We start from the raw sequence: 25,202 nt of genomic DNA, 5'->3' as shown, positions 1-25,202 counted from the left end.
TGAATTACTATAAGGATGTTAAAAAACCTGAGGTAAAAAGTTTCTGTAAAACTATTATGATTTATGTTTACTGTCTCTATGTTGTCAATGCCAATGTATCATATTACCTAATAATTTAACACAAATTTCTCAAATTGGTGAAAAAATTGTTGATTCCCTATAAATTCCTCTCAAAATTACTTTAAGAAATAGCACAAGTCTCAGCCATAAAATAATATTCATTTATTTAAAATTCATTAATTTACATCTAAAATATATTCATAGTATGGAATACAGTTTCATATTATGAAGTATAACGTACACTTCCATATTTTCGCTGCAATAATTTATATATTATATTTTTATATTTATACACTATATTATATTTTAGAGTATCCTTTTTACCAGAGTTTTTATCTGGACTAAATCTACTGTTTAACAGAAGACATCCGGTCTTACATGCGTGTTTACTGGCGTGACTGGTATCATTTTCCTTGCCGGATTTTGCGAACTTGCCTAGGACAATCACAAATATAAATTTACGAACATTTCCTAGCAGGATTCGAACCCGCGACTATCGCAACAGTAGGTGGACTGTCCTGTCGCCTTTACTATTGCGCCAATAAATGCATCATTTTGCATTGATAGGTAGGCTTAATACCGTGGCCTAGTTACTTAATATCTTCCCTTTTTGTCATTAGACACACTACAATATCTGTATTCGGTCTATTACAGTTCTATGTTTTCAAATTTTTAAGGACACTAGATTTTCGTTCGATTCGATTTTCATTCGAAAGCAGCAGCATCAGCAGTAAGGACATCACAAATTTTATGTATGGGACAAGTATTTTCCCGCAATGTTTTGAAGTCAAACACTTTTTTCCTATTAGCACGCATCGTCAATGTTGTGTTCATAAAGTTCAATGCCATGTTCAAAATTCAGCATAGGACATATTTATGAAGCACTGCAAATAGCTGCAGCACTGGCATCAGTGATTTAATTTGTAGCTGTTAACGGGTTTACAGCGGATATAAGCGAAAATATAGGATCATTGAAATCAAAACGTTTGGTAATGTCTGATGTCAATGTGATATAATATTCTGGGCATATTCCGTAGAAATGTGCAATAGCAGCAAGTGGTACATCTTGATCTTTTTAAAATTTTGATCTTATATAAATCACTACATAGTATAAAACAAAGTCGCCTTTTCTGTCCCTATATCCCTATGTGCGCTTAAATCTTTAAAACTAGGCAACGAATTTTGATGAGGTTTTTTCAATAGATAGAGTGATTCAAGAGGAAGGTTTATATGTATAATACATGTATAATATACTAAGGCAACATTGCTAATTTTAGAGGTTTCTAACGTGATGTCGTAAATTAACCTATTTTTTTAGGCTTATTTAGCAATTAGCAAAAACGCTGCCTAACCCTACGAGTTAGATCAAATTAATGTACTACAGTATTGTACACCATAAAAAGGTCTACAAAAAAGTCCGCGATGGTATATATTTATCTTTTAGGGATAACCCACATTAACCATTTTTATTGTTTACTTTTTACGTGAGAAAATGGCTTATTTACAAAGCTATTTTAAGCAATACGGCATTAATCCTTATCGAATTAAGTACCTTAAATACAGTGTACAATTAATATAGATCAATATGGTTCCTTATAGCATGTAAATTAAACAAATATTTTCGGAGATATTACAAATTTAAAATTTGCGTTTAAAAATGTGTAATGTAATAAAAATTGTATGAATTGAGATATTCCAAAGATAGCAGGAAATCTTCATAGTAAGTATAGGGGAAGAGGAATTGTTTTACTCCAAATTTAATGCGTGCAGGCCAAGGGCAGTAATGAGTGAACCAAAAATACTGGATCGATTTTAATCATGTTTTCATTGAGTGACATAGGCATATATATTTTATGCCCGTGCAAAGTCGGAGCGGGCCGCTATGTTTTTATATACAACGTTCATATTTTTTCTGTAGTGTATTTAATTTAGTATCAGCATCGCACCCGTGCGAAGCCGGGGCGGGTCGCTAGTCTTATATATAAAATTCTCGTATTACAATGTTCGTTCCCATACTCTTCCGAAATGGCTTGACCGATTCTTATGATTTTTTTTTTGCATATTCAGTAGGCCTGAGAATCGGATACTATCTATATTTCAAACCCCTAAGTCATACAGGGTGTCCACCCAAATATTTTTTTTGGATAATTCTTTTTATTATGTGGCATTAAAAATACATCAATACAATCCTAAATTTTCACTTTTCTATCTCGTTCCCGACAGAGCTTTTGAACTCACTGGATTTGCCGGTCATGCCACCGCACCACTTGTAATTGTAGGTTGTATCTCCAATTATTTAGCTTCGTAATTTGAACCCGCCACGGCTGTGCAATGATACGCGTTTAATCATTAAAAAATTAATAAAAAATGTTAGCGAAGCGATCATTTTAAATTGCAAGTTTCGATGTGAAAATATATCAATACCACGAATACCTATTATACCCACAGATGTGCTAATTCAATTTAAGCGTATTCCATTTCAGATTTGATTGGCATTTGCAATGACTATTAATAAATCCCAAGGCCAAACAATATCTGTTTGAGGCTTAGATTTGAGCACACCATGTTTTTCATACGGACAATTATACGTTGCATGCTCTCGAGTGGGTAAACCATCCATAAGTTTGTTTGTATTGGCTAAAGACGGGCTAACAAAAGATATTGTTCACGCTGTAACATTAAGAGATTAACATTATGTAATGAATTAATGATGTAAATTATTATTACTTAAAATAAATTATAATAAATAAAAAAAAAATATATTTTGTGTTTTGTTATTTTTATAATCCGTCATCGTTCACAGCGCTGCATGCCTTTTTCACCCATATACCACATCCTTACACACTTCCGGTAAGTTCTTTTTTTTTTCTATTTCATTTCTCATTTCATTTATTTTATTGATTCATTAATCTGCAACAAAACAGCTAGAACGTATCATCTTAAGAAAATTCTAATTGTAGCAAAGCAATTTCTTAAACGGCCCGTTGTAATACAGTGTAAATTACCAGGTAAGCTCCTTCTAAACTACAATCTCATTATATAGTTATCTACATGTTTGCCTTTAGCGTCAAGAAAACTTAAATTAGAAAATTCTCTAATCCATTACATCATTTTTGTAGTAAAATTGTCACAATTATAAACTTTTATAACAGAGGCGTTGTGTATAATGCAAATTCATATTAATAAATAGAATACACGTTCTGAGATACTAGATTCTATACCAGACATATTAAAATAACGCTCATTTATCCATAATTCTTTTAGCCTCTCTATAATTCCGAACTTTATATTAATCTATAAAAATCTAATTTTTACAAACATTTACATACAATTTTATATTTTCATAAACTGTGAGTACAATGCACCAACATCGATATATAAAAGACTTAAGTATTTCAGTATTTCATAGCTCTAATAATATGGAAAGGTACCGTATGTACTGTAATGTAATAATATGTCTGGAAGGACTCGGTATATATGCTGTTATTGAGTTAACTAACGACCTTGACTGAATTTACTGAATTTCAAAGATCATTGACGATAACGACTCTTAGAAGATGATTCAGAGAAAATTAAATTTGCCTTGTAGTATTGAAACATACTTCTACTCATATTTCGTTATTAAGGTACAAACATTTTTTAAACTTGCCATAAAATATAAGTCTTAATATGTCATACATTCACATGGTGGGGAGAAATTTCACACGTTATAAGTGACAGAATTATAAAATATATCAGTGGTCATGGTGTATTTTTATTGCTTCAAAAGAATTTAATGCAATAGAGAAATAGAGAAAAGTGATGGAGTTTGCAGTCCAATAAGTAAAAATTGTGTGAATTTCAATTTAGAAGTGTCGAAAAGAAAAAACAATCTGGTGAAAGGTTCAGTAATAATATCCGGTAAACTTCAATAAAACAGCTTTCACTGAAAATCGATTCTATTCAATGGGCGAAAAGCCACTTTTCTAGTAGAGCCTGAATGGGTCGGTAGACTGAAATACTCTATTTACTGCACCACATAAATCATTTTATATGGGCTAAAGAACAGAACGGTTTCATGTGAATTCGTGAGAAGGATGCAAAATCTTTTCTTGACTGCAGCGATATAACAGGTCAATTGATAAGTCCCCGGCCTAACATAGTAAAACACATTTTTTGACAAACTTAATTTTTTATTCAACATAATTCCCTTCAAGGGTAATACACTGATTATAGCGACCCTCCAACTTTTCGATACCATTTTGGTAGCACGATTTGTCCTTTGCTTCAAAATGAGCCTCAGTTTCGGAGCTCCCCTCATCATTCGACGAAAATTTCTTCCCAGCGAGCAATTTCTTGGGATCTGAGAAACGGAAATAGTCGCTGGAGGCCATATCTGGAGAATACGGTGGATGAGGAAGCAATTCGAAGCGCACTTTATGGATATTTGCCATCATTTTCACCGACTTGTGACACGGTGCGTTGTCTTTGTGAAGCAGCACTTTCTTTTTCTTCAAATGCGGCCGTTTTTCGGCTATTTCGTCTTTCAAACGGTCCAATAAAGCTACGTAATAATCGCTGTTGGTCCTTCCGTTTCCGAGGTAGTCAATGAAAATTATTCCATGCACAAACTTGCCAGCCGACTGTTGAGTTTTCCTATGCTTTGGACCGTATTCATCATTGTTTTTGGTCAAAAGTGAGCTCGCGCGTCACCCACTTTGCACAGAGCTTTCTCATACCCAAATATTAGTGAATGATATGATCTACATATTCAGTTGATATCTGTAGAGTGTCACCTCTTTCATTCAATTTGGATTTACGGTCATTCAAAATCATTTTGTGCATTTAATTAATGTTTTCGTCGGTAACAACCTCTTTTGGGCGTCCACTTCATTCACCTAAGCATCTAAGCGTCTAAGCTTAGCATACCTATCTTTGATGGTTGATTTTCTTGGGGCAGTATCTGGAAACACGGCATCAAGCCAAGTTTCTGCTTCAACTGTATTTCTTCCCTTCTTCTTTATCTATTGTTTTCACAATAACAAAAGCGGTTAAACTCAAAATGTATAATTCACAAACTGATAACCAGAGAGCTGTCAAATTTATACACGCATCTTTTGAGGGCTAGGACTAACTAAAAAACATATGGATTTAATTCCAGTAGCGCCCTCTGTGTGTGAGGCCGGGAACGTTTCAATTGACCTATTAGAGCTTGTTAAAATATAATATATACTGTATTATTACACCAGGTATTATGTATTATTATTAGGTCCAATCAAAGCAAGTCAATCATTTTCTACGTTTCCCATTCCCTGCTAACATAGATATGCCGCGTCAATTATATCGTATTGATTTTTGTTTTAATAATATAGAGTTCATCAAAATACTCTTCATATATATGTGCCTTTTCGAGAAAAGCAATATGTCTTTGTTTTTAAAATGGTCTTCAATCAACATTTATGAGTCTTCTTCAAAACATCAAACATTTTCTCCCAAGCAATTCTTTTAAAATTAAGCCAGAAATCACAAAGAACCTATATCTGGACTATACTGTGTGTGAGTGGGAGTGTCATCGACCCGTTACACGGTGCAATGTTTAATAAAGCAACACTTATTTCACTGGCATCAATATAATATTCTAAACTAAAGCCCAAACTGTCATGAAATTTTCACGAATGTCGGAACTAATCGTTTAGAATAGGAGTATTAGGAGCTAGCGTTATCTATGTGTCATCTCCACGGCTTATTTGATATTATCTGTTTGACCTAATATGTCTGCTACTCATAATTAAGTGAAATACAGATTGTTGGTACATTTAATCGTAAATTAATTGTAATCTAGGAGATATATTCCTCGGAGATATAGCATATCCAGATGGGATTTTAGCCCTTTAGTTAAAGAATAAATATGGCAATCATTTCATTTTGCAGAACAGTTTTTCAAAATATATTTCCCATTATACCTCACCACCGATTGAGATGAGAAGCTTGAATTGCTTTTATATTAGGCTTAAAAAGATAAATGGGTTAGAAAAATTTAGAGTATATCCACGAGCACAAATATTACGAAAATCAAACATCAGAAAAAAGCTTCATAGAAATGTGAAAGATTAGTCATTAACTATGTATTATGAACGTTTTTTTGGTCTGGATTTTTTTACTTTTCTGGTAAATCTGAATCAGATTATTTTGACCAGCCTATTTTGGGGTTATCTTTACTATATGCTGTTGATGCAATATAACTTCCTAGTCAGTATCGTTTCAATCTTGCAACAGTCACCAAAGATAGGTTGGATAACGAGTTGTTGAAAGCAGATAGATGAGTTGATGGTTTTGCCTGGTTACAGCAGCTCATGATGAAAAATACCTTATCAAACCAACCAAGCTCTTTCACATGATTTAGGGCTCCTTCAATAGTTTCCCCAGAGTTTTATTAATTATATTGTTGTTGTATCGTATAAATAACTCGACTTTGTTTTGCTTCAGAAACTTATTTACTCACATATACTCAAAAAAGGCGCAACCCATTTGTAGTTCAAGTAAAATAAATTTCACTAAACTCAAAAAATTCAAAAGTGATTCAACAAACTTTAACATCAAAATTATTAAAACAACAATAAGCACACCCATTTCTCCAATAGCGTCCCCTTAAAAAATCACACAACATTCAGTGGGCCTGCGCTTTATATTTTCCTTAAAAATGATGAAAATTACTTTTTGGATTCTCTATTTTCTAACGACTGTCACTACCTTTACACATAAAATAATCCGCGGACCTTTCAAATACGTTACAAGGTGGTTTAATTGAATACATACAAAAGAGGTATGCGACTTTGGAGTAATGTGTTAGGAAAAACTGAAATTACTAATATTTAAAAGAATTCCAGTGAGAAGAAAATAACTCGAGAGCTATTTTATTATAACTCCGGTGAAAAGAATGAGAATTACATTGGGTTCTGCTTAATGGCCCTTTATATACTCAATACAAAATACATAATTTCAATGAGGAGGAAAATTAGGTTGCATATGCCCGCCTAGTATGATGATCTTAGACGGAACCCACGTCTGTTTCATGTGTCAGAAAACATTACAATCTGTTCTAAAGTTATCTAAAACATCTGAGTAATGGCGCCGTAATTTTGGTGTCTCAGAGCGATTGCTGAATAAAAATTCTTATAAAGGAAATTTTCAAAATGTATGGATATTCAGACCACGTCAAGGTATTTTTGCTGAGAAACTAAGTAATACCATGGATGAAATGTTATAATATTATTTTTGTGTTCTTGATAATAAACTAAAAAAAAATAAAGAAAAAGGGCCTCTTTAGACTATATCCTCTCCTTAAGTATGACATATAAATGAGATTTAAAGATTTAAAATTGATTTTGTTCCTTAACAACTTCGTTTTTTTTTTGCGCGTTGGGAATATCTAAATTTATACCGAGTAAATCACATTTGTGGGAAGTTCTACTTTTGTAATAGAATTTCCAGAAAGAGAGCGGCTGAATACCATCTAATATTGTTTGAGGTTTATGGTAACCATGCTCCATCGATTTCAACATGTGAGTACTAGTTTCGAATTTTTAAAAGTGGTGATTTTGATGTGGTAACACCGACGATAAATAGCGATTTGGACGGCCAAACAAATTTTAATACGATTTAAAGAATTTATAAAGATTTTGGATGAAATTACTGGATGAACCAATTGAACTGAGTTTTGCGTGAAAAACGGTCTGAAAATGAGCAAAGACACAACAATGTTATTCTTCAGCATGGTAACACTCGACCACATGTTGCAGAACCAGTGAAAACAAACTTAAAATGGGAAGCCCTACTTCACCCGCCGTGTTCTTCAGTCTCTGGACCCTCTGCTTAGGACTTGTTCTGACATATGAAATATATGGATCTGGATAGCAGCGCTTCACTTCTTATGAAGATACCAAAAAACAGGTCGTCGAGCATCAAAAGATACATTGCCTTTCGAGATAGCATCTGCACATTACCCGAAAGATGGCAAAAAGTAGCGGCTCTCGATGGACAAGACCTATCTTATATTTTTGTTATAATATCCTATAATTTTCTAAATTTTATTCAAGTTTTAAATTACAATAATTTTCGATGATCAAATATTTAATTTAGCAATTTCTCATTTCACAGACTTAATGATATTGCATGTTTCCCTTCAAGCACGTTTCTTAAATAATTGGAATCTCAAGTACAGATGTAACAGGTCAATTGAAAAGTTAACGGCTTACCACAGTAAAACACATTTTTTGGCAAAACTAGTTTTTTTAATTCATTATCATTCCTATCAAGGGCGGTACACTGATTATAGCGACCCTCCAACTTTTTGATGCCATTTTTGTAGTACGTTTTGTCCTTTGCTTCAAAATCCTCAGTTTCGGCGATCACCTCTTCATTCGACGAAAATTTAATAACGCTATGTAATAATCGCTGTTGAAGGTTCTCCTTTTCTCAAGGGTGTCAATAAAAATTATTCCATGCGCATTCCAAAATACAGGCGCCATAACCTTGCCAGCCGAGTGTTGCGTTTTCCCACGCTTTGGAGCGGTCGTGTGCAGTCCACCCGGATGACTGTCGATTGGACTTCGGAGTGAAATGATGGAGATATGTTTCATCCATTGTCAGATATCGATGCGAAAACTCGGGTTTATTACGCTTGAGCATCTTCAAAAACTGCTCCGAATCATAAACTCGTAGTTGTTTTTGGTCAAAAGTGAGCTAGTGCGTACACTTTGCAAGAAGCTTTCTCATACCCAAATATTCGTGAATAATATGATGTACACGTTCAGTTAATATCTTTAGAGTGTCTGATATTTCATTCAATTACAATTTACGGCCATTCAATTCATTTTTTTAGGATTTTTTAAATGTTTTCGTCGTTAACAATCTCTTTTGGGTGTACACTGCGTTCACCGTCTTCAGTGCTCATTTTACCACTTCTAAACTTAGTATACCAATCCTTGATAGTTGATTTAGTTGGGGCAGTATCCGGAAACCCGGCATCAAGCCAATTTTTTGTGTCAACTGTATTTTTGCCTCAAAAAACAAAATTTTTTCAACACGCGAAATTGCTTTTTAGCCATTTTCTTTCACAATAATAAAAGTTGCTTCACTCAAAATGCTATAATTCATAAACTAATGATCCTGCAGCTGTCATATTTATACACGCATCTTTTGAGGGTTCGGGCTAACTAAAACACTTATGATTTTATTTCTAGTAGCGCGATCTATGTGTCAGGCTGGGGACTTTTCAATTATCCTGTTACACCTCAGAAAAACAATCCTTTGAAAATATCAGCAAGTGTAAGTTCAAAGCCGCAGTATATTTTCAGCTTAAATTTTTCAACACAGGCGAACCAAAAAAAAAACGAACTAAAAGAAATTCGACAGTATTATCCGACGGGTTTCAATTAAAAAGCTTTCGTCGGAAATCGATTTTCCTCGAAGAAGGAAAAGCCACTTTCCTAGAGACGACTGAATAGGTCGGCGGGAGTCTTTCTTAAAATACGCTATTTATTGTACCACATAAATTATTTATACGATCCGAAGAAACGTTAAACGTCGACCACTTTCCGATCTGCGAGGATGATGCAAAAACTTTTCCCCGGTATTTGCAGCGAAGTTCGCAATTTAGTGCTCGATAAAGGCGCGTTTTCTGTAATTTTTTCGCCTCTTGTCTGTTAGAAATTTATTAACGAGGAAGTTTTGGGGAGAGCAGGAGTTGTCGTGTCCGGACGTATTTGGAAAATTGTCAGCTGCTCTTGATCAGTCTCAATTCTCGTTCACCCTTCCCATTCTCGCATCACGCTAAAGTCACTTTCATCCAACGTTATTTATCGGTGTGTTTTTATCGATATTGTTTATTGTTTGATTTCTCTTTGATTGGGATAGCAGAATTATTTTATTTTATTTTCGAATATTTGTGTTCTAAATTTTGTATTTTGTTATTTTATAAATTAAAATAATATCAGAAGTATTATAAAGATAAGCGATCGAAAAAGCAGATTTTAGTATTTCTTGTAATATTTCCTGTCTTCCAGTTTCACCATTTTAGAGTAGCGCAGGGTCATGACGCTTGTCCGAATCGGATTATTACTTCGAGATCCGAACTTTCTTCTCCGACTCCTAGTACTTGATCTCATTTACTTAATATAGTTGTATACTCTTCAGATATATAATCTCAGGTTATCCGTCAGTTATAAATAATTTGTTTATTTTTCTTTCGTCTGCCATAAAGAATGTTAGAACCCTCAACATCATCAGCGAACAATAAAATGTTAATAAAAGTAATTTCAGTTCACGTAACGAACAGCGAAATAAAAAATATATTAATAAAAGGCTATAATTTGCCAAAACCGACTTAAGAAAATCATTTGGTTCTCTTTTTTGCCCCGAAATCTCAGAAATATTAGAGTAGCACAACTAGGGTTATACCAGAAGAATCGCCAAAGATGAATATAAAAGCTTATAAATTATTTCTACCATCCAAAGAAACGTTAAACGTCGACCACATTCCTATCTGCGAAGGTGACGCAAAAACTTTTCCTCGGCATTTACAGGGAAGTTCGCAATTTAGTGCTCGATAAAGGCGCGTTTTCTGTAATTTTTTCGCCTCTTGCTTGTTAGAAATGTATTAACGAGGAAGTGTGTGAGGAACTGTCATGTCCGGACGTATTTAGAAAATTGTCAGATGGTCGTGATCAGTCTCAATTCTCGTTCACCCTTCCCTTTCACAGCTCACGCTAAAATCGCTTTCATCTAACATTATTTATCCATTTGATTTTATCTAGATATGGTATATGGAGTTCTCTTTGATTCATATAACGAAATTACATTCATTTATTTTCGTGTCCACCACAAAAATAACTACTGTGGCAACATATGCAGACGATACAGCAATCTTAGCATCCGATGAAGTCCAGTCACAGCATCAATAAACCTATAAACCCACCTGGAGCAAATACAATTATGGTTGAAGACATGGCGCATTAAAGCCAATGAATCAAAATCCACGCATATAACGTTTACCCTGCGTCGAAGAACATGTCCACCAGTGAATATCAATCATCGTCAACTCCCCCAAGCAGAGCATGTTAAATATCTTGGTATGCATTTAGATCGACGCCTAACCTGGAAGAAGCACATACTCTCTAAACGGAAACAACTGGGACTAAAATTATATCAAATGTATTGGCTCATTGGGCGCAAATCCAAGTTATCATTAGATAACAAGGTATTGCTGTATGAGTCTATACTCAAGCCCATTTGGACATATGGAATTCAACTATGGGGTACCGCTAGCAAATCTAATATATCCATCATTCAACGGTTCCAAAATATGGTGTTGCGTGCCATTGTTGATGCTCCGTACTATATTTCAAATAAAGTGATACAACGCGATATTCCTGTAGAACCTATAACGATTGTAATTCAACGTGTTTGTGTGAAGTACTTCGAAAGAGTGTCAGTGCATCCCAATGTACTCGCTAATCAGCTAAATATGCGAAGTGATAGTGAAGTGCGTAGACTAAAACGTTTAACACCACCTGATCTGATTACTGGACATACGTAGACTTTAGAATAAGCATTAGAATAAGACTAATTAATTAAGATAATATTTTATACAGAAGATTGCTTAATGAAGTGATTTTCTACATGCCATGTATATATAATATAGACAGAAGAAATACTTATTGCCAATAGGGCAGATTGTGGACTCACGAAGAGTAATAAAAAAAAAATTATTTTCGTATATTTTTGCCCCAAATTTTGTACTTTCTTACCTTAAAAATTACATTAATTTGTTGATTACAGCATTTCTCTTATTGTTTTTGAATCGACTGAATTATACTAGTATGGCAGCTAGCATAGTAGAGCAAACAAAAATTTCAGGTAAGCTAATCTTTGGAAATTTCATCTCCTTCAGTCTCTCGGTCAGCACTCGGCCAACCTGGTTGGGTCAGGTGTTGCGTTTACCAATGCACATGGTACCTGTACAGATAAAAATACTCAATTTTTAAATTAGTTAAGAAAGGACCATTTTTTAATAACTTTGGATAGGCTTAACAAAAATATTTAATTCATTTCCGGATAATTATATGCGATTATAGCTGTCGGAGATATATAATAGTGAAGAAGCCACACGAAAATTACAACAGGTAAGTGACAATATAAATAATTGGACACAAGCTTGGAAACTTAATATTAACGTAAGTAAGTATGTGCATGTGCAGTTCACCTATAATCAGGCCGTACAAGCACCAATAACATTAAATAATACTATCATTCCATATAGCAACAACGCTAAATATCTCGGAGGGTATCTTGATGCAAAACTTCGCTGGAAGAAACATATAAAAAAGAAAAGAAAAGAACTGGAATTGAAATATAGGAACAGGTACTGGCTAATTGGGAGAAAATCACATTATCAGTACATAATAAATTGCTATTATATAAGCAAATACTGAAACCTATATGGACTTGCGGAATTCAATTACGAGGATATTCTGCAAAGAGTAACATAAACAAAATACAAATTTTTCAGAACAAAGTCCTGAGTCCCGAGAAGCCTGAGAACAGAAAAATCGCCAAAATTCCATGTTTCTATATGACATTAGTTATTCAATAACTATATTACAATATATTAAATAAGTGTATTGCCAATACGTCAATAAAGACCTGAATAGCCAGTGAGATAACTTGCCATCCTAAAATTATAACGGTATTTTTGAAAAATATTTTACTACCTTTAAGATTGTCTAGTGATGCTGAAATATAAGTACATCATCGCTTAGCAAAACAAAAAGACAGTCAAAGAACAAACAAGGGCTCCTGAATTTCCACATTTATAGACAGCTTTCATTAAAGAAAATATGGAATAACACTCAATGCCTAACATTATACAGCATTTCTTGATTAACTTAATATTGTCAGAAGTCATCTTCCATCGTACCCTGTAGATATAGATATCTCTGATTAACTTAATTGGCGATTTTCAAAATATAATGGGATTATGAATAATTTTGAAAGAATTAAAATAATTAATTTGTTTATTTATACTGCATCGAAGACTACAATCATATAATATATCAGGTTTATTATCCTCACAAATACCAAACGTGTTCCTTGAACTGATTAAAATGTATGCGGTACAATTATCACAAGTTAAAAAAGAATAAAAAGGGTAAAGGAACGGGATAAATTAACGAGATTAACTTAGTAAATTATCTTAGGATATTATCCTTGATTTTACTTGCAGCTTTAGTTTGGTAGCTGGAGTGGTTCAGGTGACAGAACTCTTCTTCTACTTCCACGTAGAAGGTCCGAATCCTGCTAAGGTTAGGTTATAAGTTTATGTTGGTGACCGTTGCTAACTGTGGGGAAAATAAGCAAAGGAGTAAGTGTAATGATATTTTCTTAAAAGCCGAGCTTTGTATTAATCTGAAGACAATTAAGTTAAGAAAAAGTAATTTAAATTTATGAAGAATTATTTAATGTATTTTCTTTACTAAGATGCGGTCAGACAGTTGAATATTTTGAAAGAAATTAAAACACAAAACATAATACTCAAATAATATCTTTAATTACTTGTAAAATAATTAAAAGTTTATAAATCACAAATGTTGGAGTATAAACAGTCTATTTTTTTACATTCCCCTTCAAGTCCTGTTGAATTTCCTCCAGAGTTTTTCCCTTGGTCTCCGGCATAAGGAAAAACGCCAATATAAATGAGATGAATGTACAAACAGCGAAGACAACGAAAGGCGCATATAATCCTATAGTACTATTTAAACTTTTAAAAGTAAATGTTCCAACGGCAATGAATATACCCATCGAGATATTAGTAATAGAGAGCCCTTTACCTTTAATGCTAACCGAGAATAGTTCACCTGACATCAAACTCGGCAACAGACCTAGTCCAACAGAGTAAAATATGACGTAAACAATTAAGACTGCAAGAGGAAACCATTGTATGGACCTGAGATTCACATCCGGTTTGAACTCGTTGATATAAAAATAAATAGCCTCGCATAACAGTAACATGGAGCAGCCCAAACAAGAAACCATCATCGACGTACGTCTTCCGAAACTATTCAACGTAAAAGTAATAATGGTCATCACGAGCCACAAGAACCCTGAAAAATAAATGGAGGACATTTGAGGACTAACGGACATGCTGCCGGATTTGTCGAAGATAAACTGCACGTAGGTTTCGAATGTGGAGATACCGGCCATCGCTTGGGCGATTCTCATAAAAATGCAGCAGAGTAAGGCTTTTCGGTTGCTCTTGATGGTGAAGAGGTCCCTCCAGGTACCAGTCTCCGATATTTGTCGTTGCACGTCCGATTTCAATTGCAGGAAATCTGATTCCACGTTGTCTTTTCGCAACAGCCACTTCAGGGAGGCCTTGGCTTTCTCATCTTGGCCTTTCATGGCGTAGTAGTATGGAGTCTCGGGCATCCATATGAAAATTAAGATAAATAGTACTGGTAGAGTGAGGCAGATGTACGCTGTCTCTTTAATGGTGAAATAATTTCCTAGAAAAAAATGTTACTTTTAAAATCATAAAGAAAAAAATATTTTAAATGTTCATATTTTTTATTTGATTTGACGTTGATTTGAGTCATTTTTGAAATAACGCCCTCTAGTGGATATGGTTCAAACAATGTTAGTTATATTAACACAAAATAAAACTTGAATTAACTCAAGCTGATTTGTTTTACTTCTTTCGTGTTTTACTTGAAATCTACCACATTTTACATAAACGGACAGTAACAGATTATACTCTAATATACTGGTTAGTCGGAATATATTTCCAACTTGGTATAAAATCAAATAGAGTAGTTTATCAGTCTATCATAAAGCTTGTTTGGGCTTATAGGGTTCAAATATGGGATTGCACTAAACCATCCAACCAACTAGTACTCCAATGAGACCAAAAGAAGGTTCTTTAATTAATTACCAACACTTATCGTTCTGTAACCAACGAAGAACATATATATCCCACCGCGCTTCAATATTGATGGTATATATTAATGAGAGAACAATAATAATATATTAATTTACAATATACAATTAAAAAATTGAGGCTATTTTTACGTGTATCGAATTTTTGATTTTGTCCTGTCCATAAGCTTTTCAAGCCCTTTCAGACAACTTGTTTATTCTAGTTTTTTGCACTAAGCATAAGCTACTACAGATTAAAACGTTGTTTATTCAAGATATTATCAGGAATCAGAAATAATCCTGGCCGATCACCAACACCACATGACGAATAATCTTTATGGCTTAGAAGAAACTTAAAAGAAAAATATATAGTGATGTACGGAATAATTGAAAATACTTGTGGACAATGAGTAGATTAGATCGCTTGATTCTAGCTAATATTAGTGCCTCACAAATACAAATAGACCATTTTATGAAACAATCAATCAGTTGCCTAATGCTGAGTTTGATTTTCTTTCTGCCTAACGTGTTGTTTTCAAATTAGTCTACAATCTAGATGGATACCAATGTTTTCACTGACTCATTGAAATATATTCAGGATATATATATACTGTATAAGAATAATATCAGTCTAATACATACTGTCTCTTCATCGTAACGGAAAATTGCATTTTGCTACTTTCGGTAGAGATCTCTATATTGTTATAACGGTCTATGCACACAGAAAATATCCCAAGGGCAAGTGAAATATCAGTAGTGTAGAGGAGACAAATAAAGAATTCCAATATTGAAATTCGTTAGGCTATTTGTTCGATGTTTATCTTATTCGAATATGTCTTTTAAAGATTATTATTTATTTTAATGTTTAGTCTTTATTCTTTTAATTCAAAAGTGTCTAAATGAGACCAACAAAGCATTAAATATAAGAAATGCGCGTCGTATTACATTGCTATAAAAAATATCCTATAAATAGCTTATTTTCAAAAATTTGCATTTCGCAGGTTGCTATTAGATTGTTTTATTGTGTTGCACCAAAAGATGTAGGCTAGAAATCCCAGCCCGAGAAGTGCATATACCAAACACACCCAAAACTAAAGGGAATAACACAAGACAAAGCAACTTACAACTTAACTGTTATTACTCTATAATTCGTAACAAGTTAAATATGTAAAAAATGAACTGAGCAAAACTTTTAAATCCTGAATCAACTATCTTCGACACAATCTTCAACACGACTTGACTTTGTGCCTACATGACTTGTTCTTTTTAAAAACATCTAGCTAAATCGCAAATCGTCTGATACTTCAATGTCATACTATCTCATAGTTTATAGTTTTCTAAAACTATTTTGTGAACTTTTACAATGTTTTTTAAACACTATCTTCGGGCAGCTATAGAGACATATCAGTGAATAGCAGTAGCCTATCTTGGTGCAGAACCTAAATAATGCTTATCAAGATACGGCATAGCTTCATTATCATTTTATCAAGAAACAATCAAAACACGAAATAAAATATTATTAATTATTTCCAAAAATTGAGTAGCCCATTTCTTAAAACATTACATTAATTCTAATACAATGAACTCAACTTATATTGTTTATTCTTTATGAGTCATAGAGACCACTCTCATATTTTTACTTCGTTGAATAAGTAAACAAACCTCAAAAAACCACGCGCAATAAAAAAAATATGAACAACTAATATGAGTATCAAAACGGTAATGGATTAAACTTAAAAACTAATTAAAAATTGTATACCATATTGATTAAAATTATTTCAAAAAATATCTTCAATGTTATTTCGATTTACTGAGGGCAACTTACCAATTATATTGATTATTAAAAATCCTGCATTAAATGAAAACGTTTGTCCAGTACCCCAAGTTCCACGTACTTTAGGCGTTGAAATTTCCCCGATATAAATAGGCAGCGCGGCATACATCATGGCATCAGCTACACCGCATATTAATCTCGCAACGTAAAAAGCATAAATGTTCCTCGAAAACATGGTGATTATCCAAAAAAGCGCTTGTGGTATACTTATGAGGAGCAAGGTGTATTTTCTTCCTATGAGGTCATGAATTTTAAAGAAAAATATCGCAGAAAAGATTATGCCTAAAAAAATAAAGCTTATAAATAATATATTACAAATGTTTGCAGACCGTGAACTTGAATCTTGTATTTTATCATTTATCAACGGTCTTGAATTATACGGATTATTTTAATGTTTTATGAGTTTTACAAGAGAAATAAGTTTAGATGAATTAAACAAGATATATATATATATATATATATATATATCATGCACTGGAAGGTAATATAAGCATCAACTAGACTGGTAAATGGCTCTCAAATACCTTCATTCATACATAAATCGTTATTATACTTAAATAATTATAAATCGGTTCCTATTTGAACAACCCTAGGTGACCAGACCTACACGAAACATACTGGGCGATATTTGATATATATTATACATATTAATTAAATTAAATTAAATTAATTAAAGAGTTTCTGGTGGGTTGTGACTAGATAGCTGCTTTTGAGACGAATTTCCATCCGCGAAATACTAAGTGCTGCTCTTATGACCATAAATAAATGATCCTTATGCACCTGGATGTTCCCAAAACATGTCTAATATTGGGAGTAGTTATATAGTCTTAATAATACAGAGGATGGACAAAAGAATATGAGAACCACTTGATATAATATATATTGTTACATGTTGGCGACACTGCTTCCGTGCAAACAATGCCAAGCGTATGTATTGCGTATTTCAGTTTACATGCCAACTCTTTTGAGTTATATTTCAGTATATTATACGTTTTGTTCTATGACAGTTAAAAGATGGGATTGCAAAATCTGTTATTTCTTTCAGACATTTTACGAGTTACGATATCCGCGGTATTGATAGCATACACGAAACACCGACGAACACTAACACATTAAAAATATTATGAAGGATAGCCAGACAACGTAAATCTACGGCGGCACAATTGACAGCAGAACTCAGTATTGACTTGAATAATACAGTTTCGATTAAACAATACGGAGCTTCACAAAGCTAAAATTCATGGGAGGGCTGAGATTGCCAAACCCTCTATAATGGAAGCCAACGTTAAGCTACGAAAGAAGTAGTACAACGGTCATAAAACCTGTTCTGGTCCGATGAATCTTCGTTTACATTATTTCGTAGAAAAGACAGGGTTTATATATGACGAACCCCAAAAATATCCTATTATCTGAACGGTTTGCTTCCTACAGTCATACATCAAGTTATGATATTCAGCAGGTTTCCCAAGTTCTTACTATAGCATTAACACTGCCCGATACCAAAACGATAATGCTTCCATACACAGCCAAATGATTTTAAAGAATATTATCAAATATTCTCCTTGGTCATCACAATCGCCAGACCTCGACATAATTAAACTGCCATGAGGAGCTTTACACAAAAAATTAGTGGATGTTATATGATATATATATATATATATATATATATATATATATATATATATATGTTATATGATATATATATATATATATATATATATATATATATATATATAAGATATACTTGCAGTAATACTAATTTAATTCAGGTAAAGTACAATAACCCAAGGAGCTCGTCTTAATCTTAATAACTTAACTAATCATCGAAATCGTCTCATTTGAGATTCAGAGAGGCAACTTCTTCTGTAACCTATCACTGGAATAAAATCCACACTAGTTACTATAAAATCCACTTATTGAGTGAGATAATTCAGAGCTTTATTAAGCATATTCAGCTATATTTTTACCAAATGGTTATTGAACATTTTAACACAATATTATGCTGACAAAAACATCATATACTAAATGTAAAAATATTAAAAACGCTATATTTATTATTTGTAAAAGCTTTAATAATACTCTGAAGCCAAAAAATTTGGTTCTAAACTTATTTCCACTGTATCAACATGAAAAATGCTACATAGAAAAATAAAACACTATTGCTATACATTTTGCATTATATCTTAATACAGCAGCAGTATCATTGCAAATACATACTGAATTATTTTGACGTATAAGATGAGACTCATTTGTGATAGTAACTATGACAATAACAATAATATTTAATTATCATACTGTTATATGATACAGAGTTATAAACGTAAAAATATATCTTAGTTGATAAATAAAGGCAGTTAATACCGAGCAAGCTAATACATAAAACACGCTTACCAATGGGTAATAAAACGGGCAAAAGATTAGCTTCATCCTCAGTGATATCATAGTTTTCTTTATCTTGAATAAGAACCAAAATAAACGGAGAAGGCCAAGAAAACAGTAAGGCGCTTGAAAGTCCAGGAATGCAGGCTTTAAATAGAATAACGTCGGTTCTGAGTAAAAACGAATATGCGTGAAAACGTAAACGTACTCACCCACAACTATGGCGAATATTTGTGGCCATTCTTTATTTTTTTGACCCATACTTATTACCCATCTACTACGCTAAAACACCATTGGACAGAGACAGCGGAAAATGTGTGCGAATTTGCTTTTTATAATTCTATTATAGTAACTGGGGGGGCGATAAGAAAAATAATTCAACACAATATTTGAGGTGTATTAAAAAATAACATGGTATTATAATCTTTTGTTTGATTTCGGGATTATATTTAAGATTATAAAGTAAAGTTGTTGTAAAATACAATAAAATAACTAATTTCTTCACACTTATATCAAATAATATCATTGTTTGTCTAAGATATTTTGTAGAGAGTGTACCTAAAAAAATTTGATTGATTATTTCATTTTTTATAAAATGTCCTCTCATAGCCTTTGAATATGCCATCTATTCGGACTAAATTCATATATAAAGGGTATGGAATAGTGGAATACACAGTTTTCAGTAGAGATGCCTGAAAAATATCAATATATCGATATATAAAAGAAGCTAAAGCAGGTGTACACTTGTGATATACCACAAATGGAGAATTTTACGATGGCTATATTTGCTGATGATACTGCGATTATAGCTGTCGGAGACTATAGTGAAGAAGCCATACGAAAATTACAATAGGCAAGTGACAATATAAATAATTGGACACAAGCTTGGAAAATAAAAATTAACGAAAGTAAATATGTGTATGTGCAGTTCATCTACAATCAGACCTACAAGCACCAATAATATTAAATAATACTATCATTCGATATAGCAAGCACGCTAAATATTTCGGAATGAATCTTGATGCAAAACTTCGCTAGAAGGAACATATAAAGAGGAAAAGAACAGAACTGGCATTGAAATATAGTTCAATTATGGGAATGTTCTGCAAAGAGTATCACAAACAAGATACAAGATTTTCAGAACAAAGTCCTGAGAAGTATTGTGGGCGCACCCAAATACTACAGGAGTAACCACCTTCATCGAGACATTCAGATACACATAGTCATTCAGGAAATCAAGAGAATTGCAAGAGGGCATGGGGAAAGACTCCATTCTTATGAGAATATTGAAGTATTGCAACTTTTGTATACCACCAGAGCAGGACACAGACTCAAAAGAATCAAACCATCTGATTTAGGTAGTTTTGTGTAGTCAAGTGCAGCTATTAAAAAATATAGCAGTGACATGTATAAACATTATTTCACCAGAGACTGAGATAGGGCCGATTGGTCCTCCTAGTTATATAACTAGATATAAGTTATCATGAAGATATATTGTAGGTTAGTCGGAAACGACTAGTAAGAATATTATAATTAAATAAATAAAATATTTAGGATTATAAAGTAAACTTATAAAATACAATAAAATAACTAATTTATTCACAATTATATCAAATAATATCATAGTTTGTCTAAGATAGTTTGTAAACAGTATACCTAAAACAATCTGATTGATTAATTAATTTAATTAATTTGTATAAAATGATCTTCAATAGCTTTGATGTAATGATATAATATATTCGGAATAAATGCATATATAAAGGTTATAAAATAGTCGAATACACACTTTTGAGTAGGGATATTCTTTCAAAAAAATTAAATGTATTTCTTAAACATTATAAAAATTATTTAATTATCTTCAATAGACCTTTAAACATTTTTTTTTATTAATTACATCGTACATTAGACATGCATCTGTATGTATTTCCCAAAAACTTTTCAAATTGGTATTTAATTTTAAAACTTTAGTATATTTTGCTGCTAACTTGTAAAGGCTTATTAGAAATATTTATATATATTGCAAAGAAAATATCGACAATTTTTTCTCTGCGTTATATGGATAAATCGGTACTTTTCTCGGTGGCCAACACCCCTACTTGTTAGTATTATTCGTATACATTATTCGTGTAATATATTTTTTTTTATTTACGCTGTTATCGTACCAGTGTGATATTGATTATCTTATTTAAAATTTATGTATTTCTAAATACAATACTTCGCATGTGTATTTGACGGAATTGAACTGCTCAGCTGTACTGACTTTTAACAACTTTTTGTATATGATTGATTGTGTTCCGTGATAGTTTAGATTCACAATAAATGCAGCTATTTAGCATTTATTTGCAAACGGAACTTTTCTTAGTAAAGAATTTTTATAGAAACTTGTTTTCCAATCAACAATTCTCAAAGGTTAATAAATTAATAACTTTATTATTTATATTGCAATTTAGAATTCTTACAAACGACAGTTTATATATTTATTTATTTATTTAACCCGTCAACTTGTTGGGCTATATAGTTTGAATCACAATGGATTATAAGTTATTAAGTACTATAGGAACATTAGCAGTATATATAAGTTACTTAAAGTATTTAAAATAGTCCCTTTCTTAATGGATGTTTCAAATGCTGAAGCATGTCTGCGGTCTTCAGGTTTCTAATGAGCAAGTTCAGCTGCTCAGGTTGGGCCAATTGCTCCAATGTCCTCGGTATTTTTAGTTGTCGTCTCAGATCACCATGTTTACGACAATATAGAAGAATGTGTCTGACGCTAAGCTGAGTTTGGCATAGATCACACAGGTCTGCGTCCCTTCAACGAATATTCGTGGGTTAGTTTGTAGTGCCCTATTCGTAGTCGTGCGGGTATACTTATACTTATATAACTTAAATGTGCTGATGTTATTATAATTGACGAATTACTAAAGATCTTCTTGATTTCCCATAATTTGTTATTTTTTGTGAGAAGGTCCCAATCCAGTTGGGATAACTGCCTATAGAGGAGCTTCATGTAACTTTTGGCATCTGCCTGGAGGTCGTCTATTTGAATACCGAGTATTCCTGTATGAGAGGGGACCCAGAGGTGTCTGATTCTTGCTCCTCTATATTTTAACTTTGTGCGTATGTCTATAATGTATGTGACCAGAAGGTGGACTTTCCTTGCCGATCTTAGACTCTCCAAGGAACTCATAGAATCCGATACGGTAAATGTCGATCCATTAATCACTGGTTCTTCCAAGGCAGATAGAGCCATATAGATAGTCAGCAGGTCCGCGGAGAAAACGCTAGTTAAACACAAAGCCTTCTCGTTTTGAACCATTTTCTTCCGTTGCCTGTCGGAAGAACCTACTTACTGTAGAGGGACTAGTTGTTTCCTTATGCAGAGACTTCAGAGAGAAGCATGTATGTATTTTCGAGAGCTGCCATGGTGGTATAGTAGTGATTCTGTTGTCCACATCTGGGATCGTAAAAATTGTGGAAAGCTTCACGATTTTGGGTGTCATCCTTGCGCAGGGACCGTGTTGATCTTCCCTGTATCATTCCAATTTTAGTATATGTACCGCCGAAGCGAGAGTAATGCTGGAAGTTACACGTTTTCTAAGAATGGCTAACGATGAAATTATTGCGATCATCTTTGGGAAAAACAAATACAAAATGTTTACCGAGCCAAAATTTAAACTTTTACACTTTAAAGAAAATAAATAATTAATTATTAAAATGGTACCACCGACAAAGTAATTAACAACATGACAAATCTAATGTTAGTAAATTTTAAATCAAATAAAATAAGTTTCTCTAGTTTGAAATTTCAATATATTTTTTTTGTGATTTTTATATATATTTTTTTAATTATTAATAATTTATTAAGAGGATATAACCAATCATTATGTTTTAAAATATTATAATTATTTTGGAACATTTATGCATTTTACAAATCACAGTATACGTGTGTATGATAAATTTACAAACTTCGTTATATTTTAAATAACATCACATTAGACAAAAAGTAAAACATATTAGAACCAAAATAAAATAACTATACTGGTTAGTCGACAGATACTTTCAACTTGATCTACTTGACAATTTGGACCCATGGACCAACCCCATATTTGCACTAAAAATTCAAATTAACTAGTCATATAACGCTGTCAAAACAAGGTTTTTCGATTGATTACCAATGCCTATCGTTACCTAACCAACGAAGAACTGCACGATAACCTGGAAATTAAATAGATTTGCGAAGTTATCCAAGATCTCGTCTTGAAACACGAAAGAAGATTACTAAATCATACTATCGTGGAAGCAATGCAACTGCTGGATAACACGCAGGATGTCAGGAGATTGAAGCAAACCAAACCATACGAATTTATATAAAGTGTATACCTTTAGTGTAAACTATAGCTATAAGTCATGATAATTTTATAATTGAGGAATACATATTGATGTATTTTCTCGCACTCATCCTGCTTGTGAATTATTCCAAGTTCAAATGAAAAGTAGTAATAAATTAATGTATAATTAAGATTGTACTAAGCCTATTTTTACGTAGTATTTACACGTATTTTAGCGTAGTATGTAAGTTACAATACAGAATCACAATTATAAGCATAAATTATAATCACTCATTATATTAATTACATCAGTATTAAAGAAACTGCAATAGGAAAACCGTCCTGCCGCCTTGACCACTGCACTAGCTAAGACGGCTTAAATAATGTTAAAGGAAGTTATAATTTTCAGTATTTAAATATTTTTTATTCTAAAACGAACTAGATATTAAAATAATAAGAGAGTGGTTGTAAAATAGTGAAATTCATGGTATTAAGGATGAATTAGGCACGTGTTGATATCATGGAATTTTCTACTGTATAGTGCGATGTAATGATGAGCTGGCTACTTTATTTTTCAAATAAATAATACTAATAATATATATAATATTTATTATTATATTTTTGAAACAAATAGTATGACAGGATATATTAACTATAGAGATAAAATCGAGCACATTTTGAATAAACATGTTTTACTTAATTATTTATCAGTAAACAGTAAACAGTAAGTAATGCGAACAAAAACAAATAGTAAACATGGAAAAACATGCTCATATACTATAATTACTATACAAAAAAAATAACATGTGTTTTATCTGGCACCGGTTAATTCTGACGTTACAAAATTTTCTGTGGAGTTAATGTGAAATTAAGAATAACAACAGCCTTTTTCAGATACTGAAAAGGCAAAATATTTTGAACGGGTATAATTAATTAATACATGTTAAAACATATCGAAAAACTATCGAATTGTAAACTAATATTGAGTGACTTCTAACTTGTTTACATTGATTTTGAGAATTTTGACACTAACATAACTAATATTATCATATTAGAGTATTTATACATTTTAAAAAGTTATATGTAATGTAAGAGCATATAAACATTTTATAATAAAAAAATTCATATATTTTATAATAGAAAATTTAAAACTAATGGAATTTTTTTTGTTTATTATTCTAATTAAAATATTTGATTATAAAAATATTCAGTCACCGTTACGTCTTCACTATGTTTAAGGAAACATCAGTAGGCGGTCATATACTAGCAATTCAAAATGTCTTTGTAACAAGTCTAGTACCAAAAACAATAAGATCACACATAAGCGGATTATAAATAAATATTTGTTTAACATGAACAATATATAAAAGGTTTTAAGATATATTAGGTGAATAAATAAGATACCGCCTTTTTGAGGAAGCCGTCGCCAATAACATCGCTAGGATTTGTTGCATTTAAAAAATGCGCTAATACGTTGCTGCTACAAATTCTAGCAATAGTTCACTCATAAACAAATATTTGTTTCTTTGAAATTTATTCGAAAAAGTTTTTTAGATTTTTAAAGAAGGAAAGGTTGATCTGTGATATTAAATAACTAAATGTGAAAGATGGGTGCATTTAGTGGTTGATTTAAGCTGTATTCGGCTAAGAAA

At 32.5% G+C, this 25,202-nt stretch overlaps 2 protein-coding genes and 1 non-coding gene across 3 annotated transcripts in view; all 3 read right to left on the bottom strand.

Moving 5' to 3' along the window:
* LOC143191326 (5-hydroxytryptamine receptor) overlaps nt 1-25,202 on the bottom strand; it is a 584,206-nt gene that overhangs the window by 451,547 nt on the left and 107,457 nt on the right. The gene's annotated exons all lie outside the window — the stretch shown is intronic.
* Nucleotides 13,624-19,588, bottom strand: LOC143191327 (facilitated trehalose transporter Tret1). Its single transcript, XM_076396265.1, has 4 exons — nt 19,435-19,588; nt 19,235-19,369; nt 16,835-17,125; nt 13,624-14,600 (listed from the first exon to the last, which is right to left on the bottom strand). Exons 1-4 carry the CDS (start codon nt 19,481-19,483, stop codon nt 13,702-13,704), a joined length of 1,374 nt encoding a protein of 457 aa, XP_076252380.1. The 5' UTR covers nt 19,484-19,588; the 3' UTR covers nt 13,624-13,701.
* On the bottom strand, nt 22,688-22,796 carry LOC143192106 (U6 spliceosomal RNA). Its single transcript, XR_013004729.1, has one exon. It is a non-coding gene; the product is annotated as a U6 spliceosomal RNA (small nuclear RNA).

The sequence above is a fragment of the Rhynchophorus ferrugineus genome, unplaced genomic scaffold (assembly GCF_030347505.1).
Source record: "Rhynchophorus ferrugineus isolate W39M unplaced genomic scaffold, kcgeb_rfMv2 rfM2, whole genome shotgun sequence".
In the NCBI taxonomy this organism is placed as follows: Eukaryota; Metazoa; Arthropoda; class Insecta; order Coleoptera; family Curculionidae; genus Rhynchophorus; species Rhynchophorus ferrugineus.
The sequence above is the reverse complement of the archived record's forward strand: the minus strand, read 5'-3'. Positions and strand labels throughout refer to the sequence as shown.

Excerpts from the sequence above, each read along its gene's own strand:
- LOC143191327 (XM_076396265.1), bottom strand. The coding sequence starts at position 19,483 with ATGGGTCAAAAAAATAAAGAATGGCCACAAATATTCGCCATAGTTGTG. Across the intron at positions 19,370-19,434 it reads AATATTCGCCATAGTTGTGG|CCTGCATTCCTGGACTTTCA; the intron begins GTGAGTACGTTT and ends TTCTATTTAAAG. Across the intron at positions 14,601-16,834 it reads TTTAATAATCAATATAATTG|GAAATTATTTCACCATTAAA; the intron begins GTAAGTTGCCCT and ends ATTTTTTTCTAG.